At 40.0% G+C, this 26,356-nt stretch overlaps 2 protein-coding genes across 23 annotated transcripts in view; one reads left to right on the top strand and one right to left on the bottom strand.

The window, feature by feature from the left end:
* METTL4 (methyltransferase 4, N6-adenosine) overlaps positions 1-764 on the bottom strand; it is a 42,776-nt gene extending 42,012 nt beyond the window's left edge. For 5 of the 19 annotated variants that reach the window (XM_065585328.1, XM_065585329.1, XM_042854801.2 and 2 more), the window contains exon 1: positions 2-583. The gene's annotated coding sequence lies outside the window, so the exon portion shown is untranslated. Of the gene's footprint in view, position 1 lies in introns of all 19 variants that reach the window. The other 14 variants (XM_024111507.3, XM_065585332.1, XM_065585336.1 and 11 more) reach the window with 10 other exon arrangements.
* Positions 685-26,095, top strand: NDC80 (NDC80 kinetochore complex component). 4 transcript variants are annotated; one of them, XM_005310384.4, is made up of 17 exons: positions 685-818; positions 3,856-3,966; positions 5,463-5,549; positions 6,245-6,368; positions 6,506-6,675; positions 8,502-8,604; positions 9,489-9,575; positions 14,699-14,792; positions 16,037-16,143; positions 17,149-17,293; positions 18,133-18,338; positions 19,551-19,703; positions 20,223-20,312; positions 22,977-23,069; positions 24,280-24,410; positions 25,039-25,141; positions 25,732-26,095. In XM_005310384.4, the coding sequence occupies exons 2-17, from the start codon at positions 3,866-3,868 to the stop codon at positions 25,852-25,854; spliced, it is 1,917 nt and encodes a 638-aa protein (XP_005310441.2). In that variant the 5' UTR covers positions 685-818; positions 3,856-3,865; the 3' UTR covers positions 25,855-26,095. The 4 variants fall into 4 exon arrangements, with proteins under 4 accessions (XP_005310441.2, XP_023967271.2, XP_023967272.2 ...); XM_024111503.3 differs by having other exon boundaries at positions 687-822; XM_024111504.3 differs by having other exon boundaries at positions 704-814.
* Positions 26,096-26,356: the final 261 nt, after the last annotated feature.

Here is a 26,356-nt window from a genome sequence, read left to right as displayed (position 1 = left end):
CAGCCTGGCCAGACTTCTGCAGCTTTCTGGGTGGGCAGGGAAGGGGGCTGATCCTGCAGCCCCCAGAGAGGGTGTCGGGTCACCGCACACCTCGAAGGGCCAGGCTAGGCTTGTTCTGGGCTGCAGCGCTAATCACAGCCAGCTCTGCGGAAACCCAGATTGTGTCCCGGTTGTTGATATGACCTCGGCCCTCCAGCCACCTGCCCCTGTTTCGCCCAGCAGCGCCTGTTCCGGGGCTCTGCCTTGCCCCGCTAGCCCGCGACCTAGGTAGCACCGTGATAGGGCGTGTGCAGCTCGGGGCCGGGCAGCGCCTCTGGGGTGAGAGCAACGCCGCACGCGGGACCCCTGCTCGGCTCCCAGAGAAGCCCCACATGACCTGCCTATGGGAGCCCCACTTACTGGCCCCTCGTTCTCGGACACTGGCAACGTCCGGTTGTTCGAGGAGAAGCTTTTCCCACCTTAGCGATTAGAGCCCACACTGAGCGCAGCCATCTTGTTGTACGGACAAAACAGCTGTGTCAGGCGGTTGTTCCCTAACTTCCGCTAAAGCACGACAGCTACGACTGCTAGTAAACCTGATGCTAACGAGGGATTTTTTTAAAATGCCGTAGCTATTAGAACAAATACCGTCCGGAGGAGAACGGACGTGAGGTCACCACTGTTAGACGATGTTCCTAGCCAATGGCAGAGTCGCCTGACGTAAGACGCTCGGCTGCGCGCATTGGGTAGGACGCAGAGAGCGTGACGCAGGTGGCGGGTGGATTTGAAATTGGGACGGGGAGAAGGAAAAGTTGCGGCGGCTGTAACGACGACAGTGAGTGAGTGAGTGGGGGATGGCTCCGGCGCGTGCGGCCCCGCCGTCCCGGCTGCGGCAGGAGAGGGCGGGAGGGAGCCTCCGGGGGTTGCTGGGGCCCCCTGGCTGGGGCCGGAGCCGGAGCCGGAGCCGGAGCAGGAGCCTCTCGCTTAAGCCCCCTCCCGCTCTGCAGGCGTAGTTGCTAATAGCTTCCGCTCCCCGGCGGGCCGGGGCAGAGTCCCCAGGGGCTGCCCGGTTCCTCAGGACTAGGGTTGCCAACCCCCCGGATTGGCCTCGAGCTCCCAGTGACTACTGACCGCAACCCAGGAGATGTAATAGGATATTTTAAGGAAATGACATTGCAGCATGTGGGGAGGGACACCTCCCAGAATAGCTTCAGTCAGAGTTGGCAACCCTACTCAGGACCCATCTGCCTGCGAGAGAAGGAGGTGGGGGTGTGTCTCACGCAGAGCCCTCGCCCTGCTCTGCCTGCCAGTGGGGTTGGGGCATGGACAGGTCTTACTGCCAACTAGCTAGTCCCAAGGCACGGCTGTACTCCTCCCACCTCCCTCCCCATACACACATCCCATGTACACGTGCCTGGATTTTGCAGCTCTCTCTGCAAAGTGTATCTGCTGCAGCAAAGAGATCGCACAGGGGGAAAGGGTTAATCTCCGTGCAATATATTAAAGTGGGGTGCATGTCCTCCCCTGAGCCAACAGGCTGATGGGTACACTGTCTCTTTGGTGATAGCGGGCTTAGTAATTTCTGGAAGTATCCAATGACAGGGTCTGGATATTGCAAGGGAATGCTCTTTGAGGGGGACTTGAAGGTTGGGGTGCACCTAATGTTAACCTCTAAGGTAAGGATAGGATTACCAGAGTTGTCAGGAGAGTGCCTGAGTTGTGGAAAGGCTGGTGTTGTACTGGAGCTGATGCCCATCTATAATTTCATCCCCTCACAAACCTGCCCCAGGGAACTCCTACATGCTTCCCAATATACACAAGCAGGAAACCCAGGCAGATGCATCATATATGGGTGTGGTATTCCTACTGAAGGAATATCAGGACTCCTAGAACCTGTCTTCAAACCATACAAAAGGCAAGTTTCCTTCAAGATTCAATGGACTTTCTCCAGAAACTTTAACAGCTTCCCTCAAAACGCTATATTTACCACCATGGATGTCCCTATACACCAACAGCCCTCATCATGATGGCATCACTGCCTGCCTGAAATACCCTAAAAAATAGGGGGTGAAATACATCCATCCCATCACAAAACTCATCCATTCCATTCTCTATAACAACATTACATTCAATAACACACACTTTGTGCAAACCATGGGAACAGACAATGGCTCCCTAATATGTCACCCTCTTCATGGGCCACCTCAAGGAAGAATTTCTGGAAAAATGCACCATGAAATCAATAGTATACCTGAGATGCATCAATGATGTTTTCATCATCTAGACAAACAAGCTAAATTCCTTCATAGATTTCCACCACAACTTCAACAGCCACCTCCCATACATCAAACTCTCTCTACAACACTTGCCCATCGGATCCACAGATCCAGTAGCTACCCAGACATGCCAAAAAATCTTTTATCGACACCCAAGCAAGAATATGCTTAGAGAGAAAAAAACTGGGATACACACCTTAACACACTTAAAACCTCCTTCACAACAAAGACACTGCACCAGAGAAGTAGCTCACGTCATGGAATGGGCCACCCAAATACCCTGAGAGAACCTGCTTCAATACAGAAATAATAACCCCACTGACTGCATATGCCTAGTTGTCACCTAGCACCCCACGCTGGAACCTGTACAAAATATCATCAAACAACTATAACCCAAACTTGATGGGGACCACATCCTGAATGATTTCTTTCTGGAACTCCCTTTTCTGGTCTTCAAACAACTCCCCACAACCTTGTCATGCTCACGAGAAGCAACCTCCCTACAGACTAGGACACACCAAGTCAAAGCAACCCCAGACCCTGCCAGAATAACAGATGAAAAACTTGCAGACATACCTCCACTACTACAATGATCAATCACCATTCTCACCCGTCACTCATCTTTCAAGATCCATATGTCCTACAGATGCCTATCACAATATGCTGTGTACTTCATCCAATGCATCAAATGCCTCAACAACAACTATGTGGGTGAACCAGGCAATCACTACACTCTCAAATGAACTCTTACAGAAAAAATAACACAAAAATACCCTGTCACCCATAGGTGAGCACTTTTCACAAAGCAGTCAATCCATATCTGACCTCTCAGTCCTCATCCTTAGAGGAAACCTGTATAACACCTTGAAAAGATGAACTTGGGAGCTTAAATTCATAACTTTGCTAGATACCAAAAAAATCATAGATTCATTAGACACTGGTTTTATGTTTCATTACAACATTCTGTAACCCAATAACCCTCTTTTGACTTATGGCTGCAGAAGTGTTAACAGTCCACTTCATTTTAAATGGTCTCTTGCAACATGTATTAACTTCTTATGCTAAAGAATCTATTCCTCTTTATAGTCCGCTGTGACACTCAGATTATTTTTCCCTTACCTGAAGAAGAGCTCTGGGTAGCTCAAAAACTTCTTTTTCACCAGCAGAAGTTGGTCTAATAAAAGATATTACCTCACCCACCTTGTCTCTCTAATATCCTGGAACTAACACTACATTCAGCAGTGGTGAAATAGTTCCTTTAAATGTTTAATGCTGTTATCATTGGCCTTCAGAGTTAGCACATCACCTGAATGAGACAGGTCATCCCTTTGATAAAGCTCTTGTTTTGGTGTCTATCTGCAGGCTCAGGCAGTATACATTTGGGAGGTTTACTTTGCAACTATAATGACTAACTATTTTTTTCTTAAACAAAACTTCAATTTCTTCAGGAATGTTAGGGCCATCACATAATTGCTGGTCCAACATACCAACCCACCCTAGTTCAGTCCAGCCCCTGCACATAATGCTGTGATGTTGCAAGAAGAATGATGTTCCTTGACACTGTGACTTTCCTCTAATACCAACATAATTTGCCTTGTAGTTTAATCACAATGCGGCGCAGCTCGAGTACCACTGGTAGCAGTGGTCGGCAATCCATGATGCCTCTGAGAGTGCAGGATACCAACAAGATGGGTCTTCATACACCTCAGGCGTAAGTGTCACTGATCAAGCCATTTATAGTGGATTTTCACAAAGTTAACTATTAATCCCACTGGATAAAGCATGTCTAAGTCTCTGCAGGGTCAGATCCATAAACAACAATTCATAATTTGTTTGCATACAAATATGGTCAATGTATGATTCTTTGGGAGCTAAAACTTTATTTTCCTGGCTTTCATGTGACTAAAATTTCATATTTTAACTTTTTTTTGTTGCATTATCAAGTACAGAACATCTGGCAACATTGTTTTTATACAATTGACAGTCTCCAAAGAATATATTTAATTGGTCAGCAGCACCAAGAAGCTGTTAATTCTAGAATGCTTAGTCTAGCTTAGGGTGGATAAAAATTGGTGCTTTAAAAAAAAAATCAGATTTTTTAAATTTAAATACAGGTTTATTTTTTTAAAAATAAACCAATTTAAAATAGTCAACCTGTGCTAAGGCCTTAACTTAGTATAATCTATTACAATCATTTAAATTAAAAGCAAAAAATAATTCTAAGCAATAAGTGTTTGTTTGCCAATTTTTAAAGAAAGTTCCACCAGTTCAGTGGTTTGTCACTGAGTAAGTACCCGGAACCAGTGCTTATTGAAGTAGCGGTTGCCTTTTCTGCAGGTGCACTGCAGAGAGAATATTTTCTTCATTTCAGTTTATTCAACTAGTTCAGCATTAAGAAACCAGATGTACACTGAACCCAGAAAGCTTGTCTTCCTTTCCCAATCTAAAAATAAAAACTTTGTGTGAGAGGATATCTGTTTGTTTCTAGTCACTATGTCCTGCAAGATTTTAGAACTATCAGTTCAATTCATTAACTACAGATAACACTTCCTTTTTTTAATAAGTCGGTTTTAAATGCAAATCATGTTAACATTTTTTGATGTTTTTTTCTTGTGTACCCTGCATATTTAAAGTGGTTTTATTTAATAAAAAAGTGAGTATCGGTTTTGTGCATTTTAAACCGAATTTGAATTTCCACCCAAGTAGACCTTGACACATATTGCAAGTATAAAGTTAATCTAATAAATATGTCAAATTTAAGAATCTGAGTAAATGTATCTTAAGCTATATAATTGCTTGCTCAAATATATATAGGCATTTTGTATCCTCCTGGTAACAAAAAGAAGCAGCATATTTATTGTAAAGATTATATTTAGTTGTAAATCAGTATGTTTTAATGAAAACAACAAGGAGTCTGGTGGCACCTTAAAGACTAACAGATTTATTTGGGCATAAGCTTTCGTGGGTAAAAACCTCACTTCTTCGGATGTTTTAATGGTTACCAATCAATGAAAATCAGCCTTTCTTTAGGACAGTAATTAAAAAGTACTAATGCAAAACACAATTAAAATCAGTGACTTAATTCCATCCACCCTAGTCTAACTTGCCTTCTGTTATGAATATGTGCTGTAGTTTTCTTAAGTTAGCATAAAGGTGAAATTACTGTAATAGCAGTAACTTACACAAACTTTTTTTTTTTTTTTTAAGGCAAGACAGAACAACCCTTGGGAAGCTGAGTATGAGTAAACCTGCATCTGGTACCTCAGAAAGAAAAGTCAGCTTCTTTGGTAAAAGGTATTGATGATAGGGCTCTGTGAGGTAAATTTAAAAAGTAATTCAACAGCTTTTAAAAGATTTCTGCAATTTGTTTTCCCTAGAAAGATTTCTATTGGAGAAGAAGGGATTTGGGGCACTTTGGAGGAGGAGCAGCTTCATAGCTCTATCTCTCTCCTCACAAGGGTTGAGCAGTACAGAGCTCATGTTCCTGTGCAGATCACGGACTTCCCCTCAGAAGCCACAGCAAAGGGAGAGGCAATGGGAAAAGTCTTTAGTGGGCTGTACTGCTCTGCTCCCACATGAATTTTTTTCTCAGTTAGGCCAGAGTTGGGGATAATAAGCTAGAAGATGGGGACCACCAAAAACTTCAGTGATAGGATGAAGATAAGGAAGATGATAATTTATTTTTGAAACCTAAGGATAAGGTTTATATCTGTTTATTTTGGCTATTAGTCCAATTAACTATTGTTATTCAACTAGTATTAAAACTAAGGCTTTGTCTACATGGAGACATTGACTAGCATAGATAATGCAAAATAACTCATTCTGCAATAACTATTTCAGAATAACTCCCTGTGTGGATACCCTGTTCCGGAATACAAATGATAAAGCAGAGTAATTATTCTTTAATAAAAGTGATTAAGTGAAGAAAAGTAAATAAGCTTAAGAACACTACAGTTATGGTCTACAGGTATCTATACTTCTTTTTCTAGAACTAGTGGTCCCGGAGGTTCACGTAACAGTCAGTATGGTGTGTTTGGTACAGAAAAGATCAAGGATCCCAGGCCACTTCATGACAAGGCATTCATCCAACAGTGTATCCGACAGCTCTGTGAGGTATTTTGCTATTTTCTTTAAATGTTTGGTTTAAATCATAAATAAGGTTAATCAAAATCTACCTTTTTCCTTTGCCTCAAACCTAGCTTTTGTCTAGAACCTATACACACTAGTAATATGCATGTATCTTTTCTCAGTTTCTTGTAGAGAATGGCTATGCCCATAATGTCTCCATGAAATCACTCCAATCTCCATCTGTTAAGGACTTCTTAAAGATCTTCACTTTTATCTATGGCTTCCTGTGCCCTTACGAGCTTCCTGATTCTAAGTTTGAAGAGGAAATCCCCAGAATCTTTAAAGAGCTTGGGTATGCATCAGGAATTCGTTCTTGTCAATTTCTTATTGTAAAAGGGCATGGTAAAACTTAAAATTGTATAGTATAAACTCCTTCCCCGGTATTGTTATTGGCCTGTTTGTTTTGTTTAGGAGGTGGCTTGTTGGATGTAAAGGGTTTTTGGGGGTGCGTTTCACTCAAGCGGGACAATTACCGGTAGCTATAGTAATAGTAATCTTAGGTGTTGCTTGGAAATAGTAGTAGGTCCAACATTTTCAAAAAATCTTAAATGTTGGTAGTCTCCAAATTTCCAAGTTTATGGGGCAGTGTGAATTGCATTTTACTCATCCTGTGAGGTGCCTTGTGCTGATAGCGAGGTGATGATTACCATCATCTCATATTGATAGCTTTAAGTCAAGCATACTCACTATATCAAATATGCAAGGTTTTTGGTTTGTGTTATCTAGTAGAAATTTTGAAAAGGAGGGTGCTCTCCAGTGGCCTTACTTTGTGATACTGAAAAACTGACCGTTTTACTAGAGCCCAGGTAACCAGAATACAATCCTGGGTAACTGTCAAAACATGGTAATGATTCTTGGAATTAAGACTGTTTGAGAAACTAGTCTCCAGAACTGGAGGATGGATTTAAATAATTCATTTTTTTAAAAAACTGAATCTGGGTGTTTAAAGAACACTTACATTTAAAACACTTTTGCACGCTTTACTAGCAAAATGTTTTTAGCTCATTGCCCTATAAATCTAAACCAATTTTGTGTAGCTACCATCCAAAATCAGAACAAAATGTGCACTTTTCCACACATTGAATTTCAGAAGATTTCCAAACTATGTAGTTAGTAGTTAGCAATACAACATCCAGGTGTTATATATTTATGAACTTCCTCAGTAACTTGCATGTCAAATTTTGTCAGATTACAGATGTTTTATTTAGCTCCCAGCACTGTAAGTTCAACCTAGGATCTGAAAACTATGCTATTCCTGCCTAATATTACATGATCTTTAGTTCACAACCACTTTTGCAAGCCAGTCTTGCGTTTAGAGAGCCCCAGAAGTGAGAATTTCATTTAGTGGGGACTTGGGTGCTCTTCCTCTGTTTCTCTTGGCCAGTTGGTTAGGCGTGGATGGGCTTCAGACCTGCCTCCACCATCACCACATCCCCCAGTGAGGGAGAAGATTGGTCAGTACTTCACATGTTGGAATTCTTTTTTCCTTCCTCACCTCATCACCCTCACTTTCCCTTCCAGCCTCTCTGCCTCCTTTCGTAGCACCTATTTAAATAGTTCCCTCTCCTTCCATCTAGCATTATTGTGCACATCTCTCTCATCAAAATAGCTTAAGAAGGAGAAAGGGGAGAATCATTCCAAGTGGGGAGATGTCAGGTGGGGAGACAGAGCAGCGGAGGAGAGTCAAGACCAAGAGTTGCCCCCAGCACCAGACTAGAAAGAGGAAAATGGGAGGGATGTGTCTTGCAATCTGGTGAGCAAATGGGAATTGTGGGAATAGTTTGAGGACATTCCTTCTGGCTCCAGCACTACCCTTGTCTATGCAACAAACCTCCACCTCCTCACTCCAAGAAGACATTAAACTCCTGTCATCACCAGCTGAAATATTCTGCTATTGGAACTTAGCTGGTTTTTATGTATTTATTTATTTATTTATTATGCATGATGTAAAGTAGAATCTACTTTGCTCTTCTGTAGCTGCTTCATAGAAGCACATCCTTTTTTTATTGGTAAGGTGAGCCTCAAGGTGTATGTAACAATGTCATTTTGTGTAGTCAGCGTATTTTTACCAGAATAAAACTTTTATTTGAGAAATGCTCTGATTCTTTTTCCTTATAGGTATCCATTTGCATTGTCAAAAAGCTCTATGTACACAGTGGGGGCTCCACACACCTGGCCTCAGATTGTAGCAGCTTTGGTTTGGCTAATCGATTGTGTCAAGGTACTATCTGACTTCACTGAGCAGAATAACTTTGTTTTCATGTATGGGGTGTTGTTCTAGGCTAGAATGTTAGTAGAATGTTAGATATCTTAATGAATGACTTTTGAAATAGTCTATACAGTATAATAAGAAAGCAAAAAAATTGCCAGATGACATTTTTAGTTATGATGTAACTTAAGAGCTAGACTTTAGCCTTATTTTTATAATGGTATATCAGATGACTTTATTTTAATTTTATATTTACACCTCTTGTTAAGGTAACTTGTGATTAATACCTACACTAAAACAAGATAGCTACATGGAAGTAAAAATTAAATATATGAACACTTTAAAAAATGTGGACTGAATTGAAAGGGGGGTATGTAAGTTAGGGCTTGAAAAATCCACTTGTTTCTATGGAACTTCCCTTTTGCTCCTGGTGACGTTGGCCATCTACTTCAGTTTATTAAATTTAAACTGTAAGGGTGGGATTTTCAGTAGAAATGTAGGACACCTGTCCCACAATGGGATGTGCGTGTCTGTGTCTTGAGCACTCTTGAAAAGCCAACTTCCAGTATTTATGGCTGCAAAGATACATTTGGCTTACATTCGGAAGGTTAAATTTTGTTATATGGAGTCTCCAGACAGTTCTTCTGCCTCTCTTGCGAGACTTAGCTTGGCAACATAACAGCAGAATTAAACTAACAAACCTTGTTATTTTCACTGTTGCTATTCAGAAATTACCACCAAAAAAGGAGATACTGGTCCAGTGATGCTAATTCTGCATCCATGAACTTTTTCATAAAATTAATGTGATACTCTAATGTGATAAACTGGTAGAGGTCTTCACAGACTGCGTTCTTTGGAGTACTATTAATGTCATATGCCATTAATTCCCCTTCTAGTTGTATTCTGCCACAAGGGAAAACACACCCTTTGATGAAGGTCAGACCTGGGAAGGAGAAACAGAAGATGGAATTGTACATCATAAGGTACCATAACAATTTACCAGTGACTATAGTAACTGCTCATCTAGAACAGTGGTCCCCACAATTTTCAGGGTCATTGTCCGCCAGGGCTGGCATGGCTGTGGTTCCGGGGGAACAACAGGAGTAAAGAGGGCTGAAGCTGGAGGCAGGTCTGGGGCCAGGAACAGGACCGAGGCTGGGGGCAGGGGTGAGAGCCGGCTGCAGAGGCGCAGCTGGACTGCGGTCGAGGGCTGAGGCTAGAAGCTGGGGTCCCAGCTGGGGGCAGGGCCAGAGCAGAGCTGGACGGGGTGGTGCTCCCTCTCTGCCCCCTGTGGGGGCTGGCCCCGGTCCCACTGCGCCCCCTTGAATGTTTTTCCACACCCTGCCCTTAAGGGGGCGCGCCTCAGTGTATAACTCATTAAAATTTTAAGCTACTTTAATTTGGCTTTGACCAAACTTTGACCAGTTTTCTTGGTCAGTCTTACATCTTTAATGCTATTTTCACAAAATCATGACTACAATGTAAATTAGCTTAATAAAGTAACAGTTTGTACTAGTGCCTCCTTTTTTTTTTTTTTTTTTTATTGTAAGATTGTACTATGTAATGTTTGCAGATTGTACTATGTAATAAAGCATAAGCTTTATTGTATTGTCGGGATTATTGGCTGGACTGTTTACCTCAACCCAAATTATTTTTTAAAATAAGATAAATTTCTTAGCAAAGGCACTCATCCTCCTTTTGTCTGGGCGCTGGTAAATTACGGCTAAAACTACTTCCCTGAATGTGGGTCAACACTGGATTAATAGTCTCAAGTGTTCTACTTCAGGATGGAAACTGTTTATTAAATTAAAATAGACTCATAAAAACCAAAGGATTCCTATCACACATTGCTTCTGCTCCTCAGGAGGAGTGGGGAGGAGAGAAGAGGGGGGTGTCATCCTGCTTTTCATTTTCCTCTCTTGGCATGGTCTAAAAGATTTCCTCTGTTTGGAAATTGATTCTTTTCTTATTAAATTGCAATACTGTCCTGAACAGTAACTCCATTTTAAAAAGGTAGGATTTCTTTCTTATGGGGGTGATGCTTCACAGGGTTGTGCGACACCTCACCACCATCTGCCCTTAGCATGAAGTAGTCTTGTCTGTGCCTTATGTAGATCAATTGCCTGACTCCATCATTCTCTGGCAACACAAGCACTGCCTTTCAGGCCTCCCTTCGCCTCAGTGTCTTTGCCTAGGTTAGCAATAGGCACATGCCAACCCCCAAGTCTTCCAAGCATCCCTCTGAAGTGTCCAGCCCCTCTTCCACTGAACACTCACAGAACTCTGAGATTCACTGCTCCCAAGGGAATAGTACACACCATTTTACTAGTTTTAATTCAGAATTACCTGCCTTCCCACTTAACCCACAGCACTCAGATATATGTATAGTAAAAACAAGAATAAATTTGTTCTCTGATAATAAAAATTCAAATGGTAGTAAGAATATTGGAAATATGGTTACACACAAAACAAAATCATAACAGGCTTTCTAGACCTAAACCTAACTCACAAGACAGTCTCTTTCTGCTATGGGAGAGCTTACCACAAGTCCTTTTAAGAATTTTCAGCCAGGGTGGCTGAGATCTCCCTCTTATAAAATCAAGCCCACTGGCAGCTTGATTTCACAGATTAAAAGATGCCAAAGTATGTCTCTACACCCCCAAATATACCAGACCAAACCTTTGATTTTTTTACCTGAAAACAGGGTTCTCCATCCACCCAGCTTCTCCATTCCCCTCTTCCCCCCACACCTCTCCATCCCCATTAGGGTTACCAACCCTTCAGGATTGTCTTGGAGTCTTCAGGAATTAAAGATTAATCTTTAATTAAAGATTCTCATGTTATGAAACCTCCCAGAATACATCCAACCAGAATTGGCAACCCTAATCCCCGTTTATCCCTTCCTGTTAATTCTCTTCTAAAGTCTCCACAAGTTCTTCATTAGCATTTGAATCAGTATGCTAATAGACTCCTATTGTGAAATATTAAATTAATGGAGCTATCCCATCTCCTAGAACTGGAAGGGACCTTGAAAGGTCATCGAGTCCAGCCCCCTGCCTTCACTAGCAGGACCAAGTACTGATTTTGCCCCAGATCCCTAAGTGGCCCCCTCAAGGATTGAACTCACAACCCTGGGTTTAGCAGGCCAATGCTCAATGCCCAGGGGGAGGGATAGCTCAGTAGTTTGAGCATTGGCCTGCTAAACCCAGGGTTGTGAGTTCAATCCTTGAGGGGCAATTTAGGCATCTGGGGCAAAATCAGTACTTGGTCCTGCTAGTGAAGGCAGGGGCCTGGACTCGACCTTTCAAGGTCCCTTCCAGGTCTAGGAGATGGGATATCTTCATTAATTTTCATTAATGATCTGGAGGATGGCGTGGACTGCACTCTCAGCAAGTTTGCAGATGACACTAAACTGGGAAGAGTGGTAGATACACTGGAGGGTAGGGATAGGATATAGAGGGACAAATTAGAGGATTGGGCCAAAAGAAACCTGATGAGGTTCAACAAGGACAAGTGCAGAGTCCTGCACTTAGGACAGAAGAATCCCATGCACTGTTACAGACTAGGGACCGAATGGCTAGGAAGCAGTTCTGCAGAAAAGGACTTAGGGGTTACAGTGGACGAGAAGCTGGATATGAGTCAACAGTGTGCCCTTGTTGCCAAGAAGGCTAACGGCATTTTGGGCTGTATAAGTAGGGGCATTGCCAGCAGATCGAGGGACGTGATCATTCCCCTCTATTCGACATTGGTGAGGCCTCATCTGGAGTACTGTGTCCAGTTTTGGGCCCTACACTACAAGAAGGATGTGGAAAAATTGGAAAGAGTCCAGCGGAGGGCAACAAAAATGATTAGGGGGCTGGAGCACATGACTTATGAGGAGAGGCTGAGGGAACTGGGATTGTTTAGTCTGCAGAAGAGAAGAATGAGGGGGGATTTGATAGCTGCTTTCAAGTACCTGAAAGGGGGTTCCAAAGAGGATGGATCTAGACTGTTCTCAGTGGTACCTGATGACAGAACAAGGAGTAATGGTCTCAAGTTGCAGTGGGGGAGGTTTAGGTTGGATATTAGGAAAAACTTTTTCACTAGGAGGGTGGTGAAGCACTGGAATGGGTTACCTAGGGAGGTGGTGGAATCTCCTTCCTTAGAGGTTTTTAAGGTCAGGCTTGACAAAGCCCTGGCTGGGATGATTTAGTTGGGAATTGGTCCTGCTTTGAGCAGGGGGTTGGACTAGATGACCTCCTGAGGTCCCTTCCAACCCTGATATTCTATGATATTGGATACTGAATGGTCCACCAGGGAGATAAATGTCTCCCATCTTCTGTCTGGAGAAGTTTGTCTCCAGATACTCTATCCTTGAGTGTTCTGCCTTTAACTACTAGGCCTAGAGAACATACTTTTCAGCATATATTCATAATTCCTCACATATTTCCTGTACATACATCTGTCAATGATTATGATGACCAGTGTGACTGGCTTTCATTAGAGATCTTACATGACATTCTTTTGGTGAACCCAGAGGATCCCTTTACCCCGGGCCCTCTGCCAGTTGGCATCAAGAGGTCCTTTAGTCACAAATGCTTCCAGTTCAGATCTTCATTTTTACTTTTAAACTGGGTAAAACTTTTTTCTAACTGCTAGCCCTGCAACCTAACCCTAGATCTAAAAGCCAAGCTTCATTCTTTCCTCCTCTTATCATCAGTAATAAAAGTTCTGCCCCGAGTTAAAGCTATGCAGTATTTTTCAGTGGAGTTGCATAGTTGGACCTATAGAATTGTTATTAGCAGTGATGTACAAACAAGAAAGAACCTTGGATGAATTTTCGATCCTGGGGTGAGGTTGCAGGGCTGGCAGTTGCAATGGAAAAAACTGTTTAAAAAAAAAAAAAAAAAAAAAAAAAAAACCTCTATAAACTGAGCAAATATGAGCTGGAGTTAACATACAAACAAAAGACACACAATACCACTTTCAGTTGCTCTTGAGAGAACTGCAGTGTAAAACTGCTAACAAATTACAATCTTTGGGGATTCCTGGATTATATGGACACCTTCCCCAACAATATAGGCTACATCCTCTGTCAGGGAACTATATCAGATCATCCCTCATACATCTTATTTTTAAAACAAACAAAATCACCAAAAAATAGACTTTTTTTTACAGCACTTACTTCTGCAAATACCATTTCATCTTCCTCCCTTCTCCTTTGCATCTAAATTTAATTGAATACACAATGTAGTCTTTCTGTCTTTAATTCACTCTTATATGGGTTTTCTCTTCATGCTTTGTTCTCCATGCTCACTTCTTGTTTTTTCCAATATTTCTTGAGCATCTTGGTTGATGACTATTACTCCTGCTCCTCTCGCTCTTCAGCTCAAACTGAACTCATCCTTTTGCCTCTAATTTTTCCTCTTCCCCATTATGTACCATTGGATCCTCATCCATTCTGCCTTGATTACTGTACACCTTGCTGTACATCTTTGCTCTCCTCCAAGCCACGCAGAATGCTGCTTCAAAAAAATTTCCCCTCATGTCTCTTATGTACCATATAAGTCCCCTATTTAAATCCTTTCATTTGCTATATGAAAGTGTTTGGACCTTGCCTTCAGATGTTTAAACTCTGCTAACAGCTTACATCACGTACTTTTCATCCTGTTCTTGTTTTCACTTCATTGCCTCTCACCATTCCCTTTGTATTCTTCTGCATTCTCATCTTTGTACCTTCTTTTTTATACTTAGAATAGTCTCTTTCCTATGCACCATATAGTTATGCTATCTTCATTCAAACTATTTATTTTAATCCTGTTAGGTTATTTTTAAACAGTTCTAAGGGTTAATAAACCTAAGGGTTAATGGTCATCTGATCAGTTGGTGTATAGTAAGTCCGAACTGTATTCTGTTTTTTAATTTAGAATGTAAATCCCTTGCCTAGGACCCTGTCTGTCTGTATTGTAAAGAGTGGAGCACATGGACATTGCTTAATAAATAAACTGATAACAGATCTTTTTGGTTAAGATGTTCAGTTTAATTCCATTTGCTGAGTGGAACTGGATATCCAGCTGCTTAGAAGCTTTTGGCTTTCCTTCATGCAAGATTTTTAAATTCTTTTCAGCTTTTTATGGACTACACTGTAAAGTGCTATGAGCACTTCATGAAGGGTGGAGACACTTATGAGGAGTTTGATGCAGAAGTGCAGTCAAAGCTAAGTAAGTTTTTTTGGGAGGGGGGCGGTTAGTCTATATTTGGCCATAAATTGTTTCAGTTAAAAGTGAAATTCTTCTCTGAAAAGTGCCTAGTTGTAACTAAAAGGTTGATTCCATGTTTCTCTCTTGCTTGCAAATTTGATATGAAAATAAAAAGATGGATTCTTCCCCCCCACCCCCACCCCAAACTGCCAACCATGCAAATTCAGCCTGGGCTCTGAGAGTCAAATGAGGTTGTCTTCATCTTATGTATCATCCGCAATAATGCAGGCTGGTCACCCTCTGCCCTCAGCGATACCTATGCAATCCTATGTTATCAGTGGTATTGTATGGGTGTAACTTATTGGAATGCATTATGCAATGCTGTTGATGCACAGATGAAATAGCATTTGCTGCTCATTCTTACGTCTGGCTCAGCAGGGCTGACAAATAAAAGGCAATACAAATTTCCTTTTCTCGCTAAAAGGTGCAGATGTGACTGAATACATACAGGCAGCAGATCAGATGAGTAAGAAGGTTCCACTTCTGCAGTCTCCATTCGGGGCCTATATGGTTCCACACTGTATTGCAGAGCTTCTCAAACTGACCTGTGGAGTACTTGCTGATGGTCTGCAGAGTGTTGGCAAGTTATACGGTGTAGCTCCTTGTTTTCACCTGCTTCTACAGGCATCCAACACAGAGCCTGTCGAAACAGCTGAAAACAAGGAGCGAGCTTCACTCAGTCCCTCAGTGGCTGTTGCTTACGTAGGAGCCACTCTCAGACTAGAGGCACCAATAGGACTGGAGTTGCCTGCTAATGGAGCCATTAGTAGGAGAGGAGACATGAGTTATCAGTGAGAGAGGAAAGTTCAAAAGGAAAGAGAACCAGGCAGCTGTCCAGCATGTGCAGGGTGCAAGGGAAGAGACAAATCAAATTGTTGGGAGGCACATGGGAGGAAAGAAGAGCATCATTGTTAGAGGAGCAGAGTGAGAAAGTGACCATTTCCCTTTCCCCCCCCCATTTATTACAGTTTTTACATAAGTAACATATTGCACCGTCACAAATGGGGCTACACTTGAGAAGTTGTGAGGGACTTGGTTCATGAGGTGAACATTGAGAATTAAATGAAAATTATAACCTTTTGAAAAGTGTGTCGATTCAAAAAATGGGTGTCTGGTGTGCTGTAATAAAAGCAACTGCAATGGCATTATGCAGTATGGATGTTGATGTTTTAGGACAGCAGTCTAACTTCTTTGTTTCCTTTCAGAGGATTTGTTTAATGTAGATGAATTCCAGGTGGAGGCTCTAGCAGCAGAAAACAAAAGGTTGCATGAAGAGATTGCAAGACTAGAGAAAGAAAGGGAAACTGAGCCGGTTAGTAAATATGCCCATATAAGTGAAGGGGAACTGTTTTTTAACATGCTTTATATTGATGTTCCGGGTCCTCTCGCACATTCCTTGGAAATAATATTTCCATAGCAAGGCATTGATACCACAACAGTAAGACAGGCAAACTGATGTGGCTATTTCATGCTAGAATAAAATGTAAATATTCCTTCAGATGTTCCAAGCAACTCACACTGACCCTAGATATCATTTGCTCTATATCAATGCAATATAAAATGTTTTATTGGGAAGGCTTGAGTCACAGTTGGGTATTGTGTAGATACTTTCAAATAATGGAAGACTTTGCAATGTTCACAGTTTAGCCAATGTAATTCTAAGCACTGTTTATCCAACAGGATTTCTCTCCAAGGACTTACTATCTAGGAGGGGTGGGGTGGGGGGGGGGCAAGGGAGGGAAGAGTATGGGACAAGTGGCAGCAACTTATCAAAATATTTGTTTTGTAAGAAAGCATTACGTATTTGAAAAGTCAGTTCAAGTATTTTAAATATATATTTACTGAAATATAAATTGGCTCAGTAGCTAGGTAACTGGCAAACTGTGACTACTTTTCCTGTGCAAAATGTGCTTGTTTTACTGTTGTCCCCTCTCCCCTGTTTCCACCATCTGTTGTGTCTTGTCATAACCCTAAACTGCAAGTTCTCTGAGGTGGAACTAGTTATTGCTTGTTGTTCAGTGCCTAGCACAACTGGACCTTTATCCTTGATACAGGCTTCTAAGTGGTATTATGATACAAACAAAAGTGTCAGAGGCTTTTGGATTGAAATGTTTGAGATTAATAAAGCTGTTGGGAATGCCTAAGGCTTTAGCCGCTAAAAAGAGGGAGGGAGTATAAAGGAAAACTTCATCAGCCTAACAAAGCTGCCTGTAATCACAGCACAGTCCTGCATAGAAAGTAAAAATGATTTTATTTCTACAAATTCTCTAAGTGAGAGGTTGGTGTTTTTTTCCCCCCCTTCTCCTCCCCACAAAAGGATCGTTTAGTGTCATTGAAAAAACTGAAATCTTCTTTGCAAGCAGATGTTCAGAAATATCAGGCTTACATGGCTAATCTGGAGTCTCATGCAGCCATCCTTGACCAGAAAGTGAAAGGAATTAATGGGCAACTTGAAACAGCAGGTGAGGAAGAAGCACTGTTCACAAATGGTTGACCATGCTAAAAACAACTTGGTTCAGCTGTAAGTGTGTGAAATATTTATTGTGCATATCATGATCCTACAGAGAAACTTTCCTAACAAAACAGATTTTTATTAGATTTGTAGCCACTCTATAGGCTCTGAGAAGAGTGGGGTGAGGAAATGGCAAGTGAGTGATTACTTCCTAGACCAGCGTATACATAACTTTAAAAAATGCATAGGCTGATAATTAAGAACCTATTATTTGATCCTGATTTTTTATTTATATATTTTAACATCTAGAACACAGGTTCTCAAACTGGGGGTCATGAAGTTATTACGTGTTTTTAATTTATAAGGGGGGCTGCACTCAAAGGCTTGTTGTGTGAAAGGGGACGCCAAAACAAAAAGCTTGAGAACACTGGTCTAGAACTAGGTTTACTCCAAAACTGAGTGACAGTATCCCTATCTTGTTTGTAAAGCATTTTGGGATTCTTTTTATACAAAAATAATCTATTATTAATTTTAGTGTATACTTACTGATTTCCTTTCCATATTAATATTTAATTGGCAAAACATCTGATTCTAACTTGTTTTAACTAAAAATTGCCAAAACTTCTGAAACAATCACCTTTGCTTTTGCTAAAAGTTAAAGTATAGCTGATTTGAGTCACATTAGAAATGTTAGCTCCAGGGCTCAGAAATATATGTCAGGTATTAAATTAGGAAACTTTTAAGAAAGCAAAGTATGAACTAATATGGAGTAGTTATAATGCTTACATGAGGCTGCCATTAACTAGTCTGAGTTTCTAATAGATCTAAAAAAACATTTTGTAAATTCAGAAATGGAAGTTGAAGCGATGAAGCAGGAGAATGCACGCCTCCAGCACATCTTTGATAACCAGAAGTACTCAGTTGCAGACATTGAGAGAATAAATCATGAAAGGGATGAACTGCAGCAAACAATCAACAAGCTGACCAAGGAACTGGAGGCAGAAGAGCACCAATTATGGAATGAAGAGATGAAATATGCTAGAGGGAAAGAGGCGGTATGTGAAAGTACTACTATCTATAAGAGGCAATTTTCAGTTTGCATCCTTAAAACTTAATTCAAGATTAGTCAAAAACTGAAATTTAAGACATTACTGCCAATTAGTTTCCTAAATTAATTCAACAATAGCAGTAATGTCTTATCATTTTTAATCTGTTAAAAGAGTCTGTATTTATTCTTATCTTGAACAAACACTTTTTTCTTGCCCATCTCTCCTTTCAAGTGGAGTGGAAATGTCTTTGTGATGCACAATGATTTGATCAGGTATTAAATTAGGAAACAGGATAGCAGGTTGTTGGCTGTCTAAATCACTTTCTTGGAATGAAATATCCCTAATGTAATTTATGCCATTTTAGCACTTTAATTTGCATTAATATTTCTCTGAGCTCTTAGGACCAAACTCGTCCCTCAATTCCACTGAATTCAGCCCTGCTGAAAGGATGAGTTTGGCCCTTAGTATTCTAATTTAAAATGGCAGTTTTTTAAAGTTGCTACTTGTTGGACAAAGCACACCAAAAAAATAATTCTGCTCAAACACTGTATAACTTTACATATCACTTGTAAAATTCAAAGCTAATGCGAAATAAAAACAAAATAGATGTTGCACTACTGCTAAGTAACACCTTGGGATCAGGAAACAGGCCAATTTTGAAACTCTCTAGGTATGAAATCATTAAAATAACTTGCTAGGCTGTTCAATTGTGTATGTGTAGTGTCCATAACTCTTGCTCCCTACACCAGTGTCCATAACTCTTGCTCCCTACGCTAGAAGCATTGCAGTTATGACCGATGTTTGCCTTTTTTTGGAGCCTTACAAACTACTCATAAGTATCCGTCTCCTACCTTTGAGAGTCAGTACCCAAATGAAAACTTGAGAGTAGTTATACTTCATGAGGAGAAAATACAAGAAGTCAAAAAAGGAAATTGTTCAATCTCACCTGTATACGTTATGAAATTTCTGAGTGCCAATCTACAAGACTCACGGTGGTTAAACCAAAAACGCTAACTGGTAAGTTGACAATACCTAGAACTCTTGCATTTCCAAGAAGTGTGTGCGCTTATGGAGCAATTGGACAGTCTTTTACTCATAGCAAGAACAATGAGCTTGCTGCAAGGCTTTGGAGTTGGATGCATGCTTGGAATATCTGTTAATTTTTGGCTTTCCACCCTCCTATTTCCCCCCTCCGCCCCCCCCCCCCCCCCCGAACAGATTGAAACACAACTGGCAGAGTATCACAAGCTGGCTCGAAAGCTGAAACTAATCCCGATAAGTGCAGAGAATTCCAAAGGCCATGACTTTGAGATTAAGTTTAATCCTGAAGCAGGACCAAACTGTCTAGTCAAATACAGAACTCATATTAATGTAAGTGGACACCATTGTGTTTAAAAGACTGGTAATTGTATTGCTGCTTCACTCCTAGGAACAGAGTTAGTACTTCATTTATAAGCAACTTTGTTAGGAAGTTTTAAATTACCCTTTATGTTAACATCAGTACAGTGCTTTGAGATGTACTGACAGGAATGGCAAAAGGAAATAGTCTAAGTGGAAAAAATATATATATATATACAAGGGGCAGTGGGAATGGTATGTCATTTTGGGAGTGGGGAAACAGAAATCACTTTCAGGGGGCTTTTTGTCACACACACCACCCCCAAGTCATCTTTTTTGCTTATAAAGTGGCTTGGTTGAAAGCTTGAGTCTTGTTGAAGAGATTCCAGATTCCCATCCTTTGAGGTTTTAAGTTGTGGTGGGGCTTTTCTCTGAGCAATAATGGCTTTGTTCAATTCTAAATTATTGTAATTCTGGAGGTTTCTGGGAAATTTCCTTATTTCAACACGCACCCCTTCTTAAATGGCTATTTCTTTTGTATGTGCATTACAGGCTCCCCTTATGGAGCTCATAAATAGGACCGAAGAAGAAATTAGAAAAGCTACCCACAAGAAAATGGGTTTAGAGGATACGTTTGATCAGGTGAGCTACATATACTTATGGTGTCTCGATATTAAGCTTTGCTAGACCATCTATTACCAACACTTGACCACTTATATATTATAAAAACATTTTATTATTTAGTTTTTTTTTATTCTGGTTGTGCCCAAAGGCCTTTGTCAGGGTCAGCCCACACCCCCCATTGTACTAGGCACAGTACGAAACAAAGGTACATATGGTCCCTGCCTCAAAGACACAAAAGTGATTAACAGAAGAGGAAGTTGGGTGGTCACGGGTAACAAAAATAAGATGCAGTTACATAAGTTTGAGGGCTCCAAATATTGGAAAGCTTTTGCTTTTTAGACGAACAAATAAGTAAAATGAGCTTTCTCAGACTGCTGCCCAACCTAGCCATCACTAATTGGCTGATATCTTGTAGGTTTCAGAGTAAAATTGGGCCTAGCAGGTATCTGAAGATGGATTAGTTTGGGGTAGGTGTTCCGTGTAGGGGTTGTTGATTAATATTATAGCCAATTGATTTTGACTATATTTGCAGTTGGATATTAAAAATGCTCAAGAGACCAAATAACCAAGCTCAGCCAATTTGTCTAGACAAAACTGTGTGCTACAATACAAAAGGAAGACATGCATACACCTCCTCTGAGAACAACTTTTTTTTTTCCTCTCAGCATGATTATCACACAATAGATGTGCTTCAAAGATACACCCCCAAGACCACTTACATTTATATCATGGCTGTTTACTAGTTAAAAAGTACTTTATACATCACCTAAGATCCAACCCACCAGTTCCTTAACTTGTTATCCTATATCTTTTCTTATCTTTGTTTTGGATACTATATTCCAAGCCAGTTGCATGTGAAGGTACTTCTACTGGGACCTAGAACAAATGTATCTTGCCTTTGACGGGCTTCCTATTTTCTAACGCCAAAGCTGAACTCAGCTTTGCAAAGTGTTATGGGATACTTGACATGGGTGAACAGAATTGTGGGAATAGTATCATACATTCAGTTAATATAACTTCCCAACACATATATATAATGTATATGAATACTGAAGGCATAATATCCATTAATGTGGTGTATACTACATATAATATATATGTATTAGCTAACAGGAGCAGCATTGGAAAAAAAAGTGCAGACATGTCTGGAGGAGGAGCCAACAAATGAGCATTCAAAGCTGTACCACATCAGATAGAAGAATTGTTCTTGAAATTTCTGATGAAATAACATACTGCTAAGTTTGCTGCCACTTTAAGAAACACTTTTAATAGGACACCTATTACAAAATCCTCTTGTTCAGGAACTGTTTTGTACACAGAAAATATGGCTTGTCAAAGTTTATATTAGTTTTCTAATAATTATTCATAGTAAGAATATTAAGACCTGTTTTTGTAGTTGTCTTAAATTGTGCCCATTGAAAAACTCAATTTAAAGATCATCCATTTAAACAGTGACCTGTATAATTAAAGGTCCTTAATGTTCTTGGACTTCACTTGGATAATCCATGTGGGTATTCAGCAAATTATTCTCATCTCTGCTTTGCTGCAGAAGAGTTCCAACTCCTTCCAGTCAGTGAAGATGGCTCTAGTGGCTGTGAAAACATGAAGAGAACTAACCTTTCTTATATTTTCTCTTTTTAAACGCATGAAAGTTGCTCATCTTCTACACTGAGAGGGGAAAGTATATAAGTATCAAGTTTGTACCTGTTCTCAGAGTCCCAAATACTATAATCTCCACACAATGCTTATAAAAACGAATTGGGAAATTTAGTATTCACTAAATCTGAAACATATATAAACACTCCTATCTAGAATGTTTATATGCACACGTAACATGATTCTCCAACAGAAATGAGACCTTGATAACTGTAAATACTCTTCAGTCCCATCAGCCTTCCTTACTGGATATGAGGATGAGGCAGTAGCTGGATAAAAGAGTCAATTAGGCAGTTGTTTCAGCAAACAGGAAGCTACTCTACAACATTTAAGTTGTCTGCCTCCTGCAATTGACTGTGGTTCTGATTTGATGCCATCATCAGAGCAACCCACAAATCTGTCTTCAGTCAGGGAATGAAGTGCATTCTAGAAAAAGTAAACGATAAATTCACTTGTTTGACTCAAAAGGGAACGTCACTGATTTGGAAATTGTAGTTGGAGAATACTGAAGAGGAAGAATTGGTATCACAACACTTTGTTTCTACAACTTGGAAAATTTAGAGATTGAAATACAAACACAGTGTACTTACATATTTTAAATCTTAAAGATGTGAATTAGAAGACTAAGTTCCAGCGTCTCCTAAGTGTGATAGGAGAACATATTAGTAAGAAGTCTACCATTTCCAACACAAGCCCCTTGAAACTGTAACAAGTAAGCTTTTATTTAGCATTGTGGTGTATTGAAAGTTAGTGGCTTATTTTCACCTCTTCCCCCAACCTCCATCCTCACTTAATCAGAGGTAATACTGATGGCAAGGGTATAATTCTCTCTGTATACATAGTTTGTTTCACTAACAATTATTCCTTACACTGGTACATAATAGGAGTTGATCTAAGTATTCATCTTTGGGAGTTGAAATAAGAGTCATGGGAGGATGTGGCTTCTATGTATATATTTTCTGTGAAGGTGGAAAGTACTCAAAATTGCAGGTTGGATGACTTTTTTAACCAACTGTGTACTTTCAGGTGAACACAATGGTATTAGAAAAGAAAAGCAGTGTTAAAATGCTTAAGGAAGAGGCCCAAAAGCTGGATGACCTTTATCACCAGAAGCTTAAGGTAGGCACTATTTATAAAGTGAGACAAATTAAATGAAGGATTTGGATAGTAAGAATCTAAAGTTGTGTTCTGACTGGCCATTTGAGTCTTATTGGTGCTGTCACAGCCATAAACAAACTCATACATAATTTAGAATTCAGTGCTGGAGAAAGTCTTGATCTAACATCCAGTAGAACATGTTTGATTAAAAAAAAAGAACCCTCCTGTTGACTGAGTGGTGCCCTTAACATTCCCATTGCAGCTTTGGCACCTGTCGCCTTGCATAGCAACCTCTTCTCTTATGTTTGTTCTTTCCCTGTGAACTATATTTTTGAAAAACGATGCAGAGGAAAAAATGCTACTTCAAAATAAGCTAGTGTTAATGTTAGAGGTGTAGGTTTGAAAGAGGTAGTAGAGCTGTAAACCACAAAAAGGGTCTGCATTACTTGGCTGCTGATGCATTAATTAGGAGTTGAAGGCAGTTGATCATCACACTCTTGCCTCACAACACATCTAAACTCAGCTATTGATACTGTGCTATTAAAGTAAGTCAACAAAATATCTAACAGCTCTGATATTGGTAATAATACTTATTCATATAACTTTCAAAACACTATACAAACATTAGAAAGACTATCAACAATTTTTTAGCAGAAGTATGACTTATCTGCTATTATGAGTAACATTTAAGTTTACTAGAACTGAAAGCTTAGGAGTGGGGGAATTCTTTTTGTTGGTTTTGTGCATTTGATAGCACTATGTGTATTGCCAACTTCACTCTTTCCCTGCATATAGTCAGTCTTTCGTCTGCTTTGTTTGAGCCTTTCACAGAGGAACAGGGAAAGAGAAACTTTTTTTTTTTTTTTTAAAGGGAATATTCTTGTAAAATCACAAAAATTTGCAGGAGTAATCAGGATCCAGGAGTACTCCCACTGTGAGAAAGGTGAATAGTACTGCCTATCTTAGTCCTTCAAATAACTTGGGGGAGGGCGGGTTTTAGACTTGAAGGTCGAAGCAACCCAAGCCTTGAAGGGCGAAGTGTGGGTTGTACTCCAGAGCAGTACAAAGGGACCCCCTTGAACTCTTTCTCATTTGGTTTCCAAATAAGCTGTAGCATGGCATTATAAGTGTATTGATTTACTAATTCTAATATGAGTATTGGTAGTAAATTGAGAGAGAACAATTTATCTCTTAAAAATAGAAATACTAATTTATGTTGTTACCATTACAGGAAGCAGAAGAGGAAGAGAGAAAATGTGCAACTGAATTGGAATTATTGGAGAAGCATAAACACTTACTTGAGAGTGGAATCAATGAAGGCCTCAGTGAAGCTATGAACGAGTTGCATGATGTTCAGCGGCAGTAAGTCCAACAACAGCCAGGGATTGGTTTTTGAGATATATTACACAGGTCATTCTATGTTAAGTGTTAACATGTCTAGCGTTATATGATGATATTTTTATATTTCCTCGAGTGAATAGGTACCCATTTCAGTTATTTTTCATCAGGCTCAATATCATTACCTTCCTTCTGCAAGCTTAGAGCTATAAAATATTTTTCCTCCACAGTAAATGTGCTTTGCCAGGATATTTAACCAGTCTACCCAATAGTTGTGTTCAGTTGTCTTCCAGTATATCTTCATATCATGTATTTGGTTATAGTGAAAGTGGAAATCCATCAGAGTTCAGTAAAGACATACCTGAGTGCAGTAATTCATCCAGAAGAATCCAGGAAACCTGTCTTTTGATCCTGATAGATAGGCTTTTCTCAGTTGCTCTTATTTTCCTTGTGATCCTTTACTTTTTACTGACCAGTATAAAAATGATCCTTGTTTTTCAAAGTTAAGTTTAAGAAAACAAGTCTGATCTGATTCAAATAAATTATCCCATGAAAAATTGTATTAATCTGATGATCCATCAGCCAGAGTAAAGTGATTCTGTTTCCACTGTGTCAACTTGTATAATTAAGGAAAGTTTTTTTTATTCTTTAGATACCAGGTTGTTATGCAGATGACAACGGAAGAAAGTAGGAAAGTAGGTGATAATTTGAATCGTCTCTTGGAAGTGATTGCTACTCATGTAGTATCAGTAGAGGTAAGTCAAACTTGTTGCTGTCTACAATGAAATCCTTCTGGACGTGGGACTTTCAGAAGGATAACTGTGCATCTGTATTAAAGAGTTTGCTCCTTTGAATAAAATACCAATCATAGCATCTATAGTCCTGCTAAAAAGAGCTTGGAGCTTCTGATAATAAAGTTGATGGGTTTAATCCTTTGTTCAGTAAAAGTCAGGAATGGCAGCTGATACTTAGTAATCCTTCCTTGTCAGTTTTAATCTTCCTCCCTCCCTCTTCTGTGTCTCCTAAGAATAGGATGTCTTAAAATATTTCACATCTATAAATTGAGATTACTCAAAACACATGCAGCTGCAAATCCTAAATATTGAGGGATAGCTCAGTGGTTTGAGCATTGCCCTGCTAAATCCAAGGTTGTGAGTTCAATGCTTGAGGGGGCCATTTAGGGATCGGGGGCAAAAATCTGTCTGGGGATTGGTCCTGCTTTGAGCAGGGGGTTGGACTAGATGACTTCCTGAGGTCCCGTCCAACCCTGATATTCTAAGAAGCCATTGTTCAACATTATTATAGAAAGCAATAGTTTAACTAGTTTGCTGTAACTCTCTTTTAGAAATACCTGGGTGAGCAGAATGTAAAGGTTGATAGAGACTTTGAAGAATTCATGTCAGAAGATTTATTGGTAAACTTAAGAGAGATCCTAGACAACTATAAAAAGAAGGCTGATGCAGTGTAATTCTCAAAAAGGTTGAAGAAGATAAAAATTTTGGATTTGCAGAGCTCTAGAGGTATCCGTCCTTCAATATAGGCATCACCTGTCATAGATTTCCTTGTTAGCTGAATTGCTGTTATGATTCATAGACTCTTTTACAAATGTACATAGCTTCCTTTTAGTTTTTAGTATGTGCATCATTATATTAAAAAAAATTAAGAGGTTAATCAAATTATTTGCAAATAAAGTAATGAATTTGTTTTTACTTTTTGTTATCCATTTACGCAACTATGGCAAGACACAATCCAGAAAACAAATTTAATTTTAATCTCTCTGTAACTAGTAGGAGGTGTTCACATCAAGTCCCAATGCTTAAAGGGACACTGCCAACTTGAAAATCTGCCATCTGAAAACTTTGTATTGACTGTTACAATAAACCTATAAGATTACTAATAACTGAGATGAAAGGGTTTTTTTCGCCGTTTTCTGTGCATTTGACAGTATACAGCAAATGTAACTGTTTCTA

This window comes from Chrysemys picta, chromosome 2, assembly GCF_011386835.1.
Source record: "Chrysemys picta bellii isolate R12L10 chromosome 2, ASM1138683v2, whole genome shotgun sequence".
Taxonomy (NCBI): domain Eukaryota; kingdom Metazoa; phylum Chordata; order Testudines; family Emydidae; genus Chrysemys; species Chrysemys picta.
Note: the sequence above shows the minus strand (reverse complement) of the source record. Positions and strands in the feature narration are given on the sequence as shown.

What these genes read in the sequence shown, in the direction of transcription:
- NDC80 (XM_005310384.4), top strand. Translation starts at nt 3,866, where the DNA reads ATGCGGCGCAGCTCGAGTACCACTGGTAGCAGTGGTCGGCAATCCATG. An exon ending in AAGAAAGGGAAACTGAGCCG is followed by an intron (nt 16,144 to 17,148) that starts GTTAGTAAATAT and finishes TCCCCACAAAAG; the next exon opens with GATCGTTTAGTGTCATTGAA. An exon ending in ATGCTAGAGGGAAAGAGGCG is followed by an intron (nt 18,339 to 19,550) that starts GTATGTGAAAGT and finishes CCCCCCGAACAG; the next exon opens with ATTGAAACACAACTGGCAGA.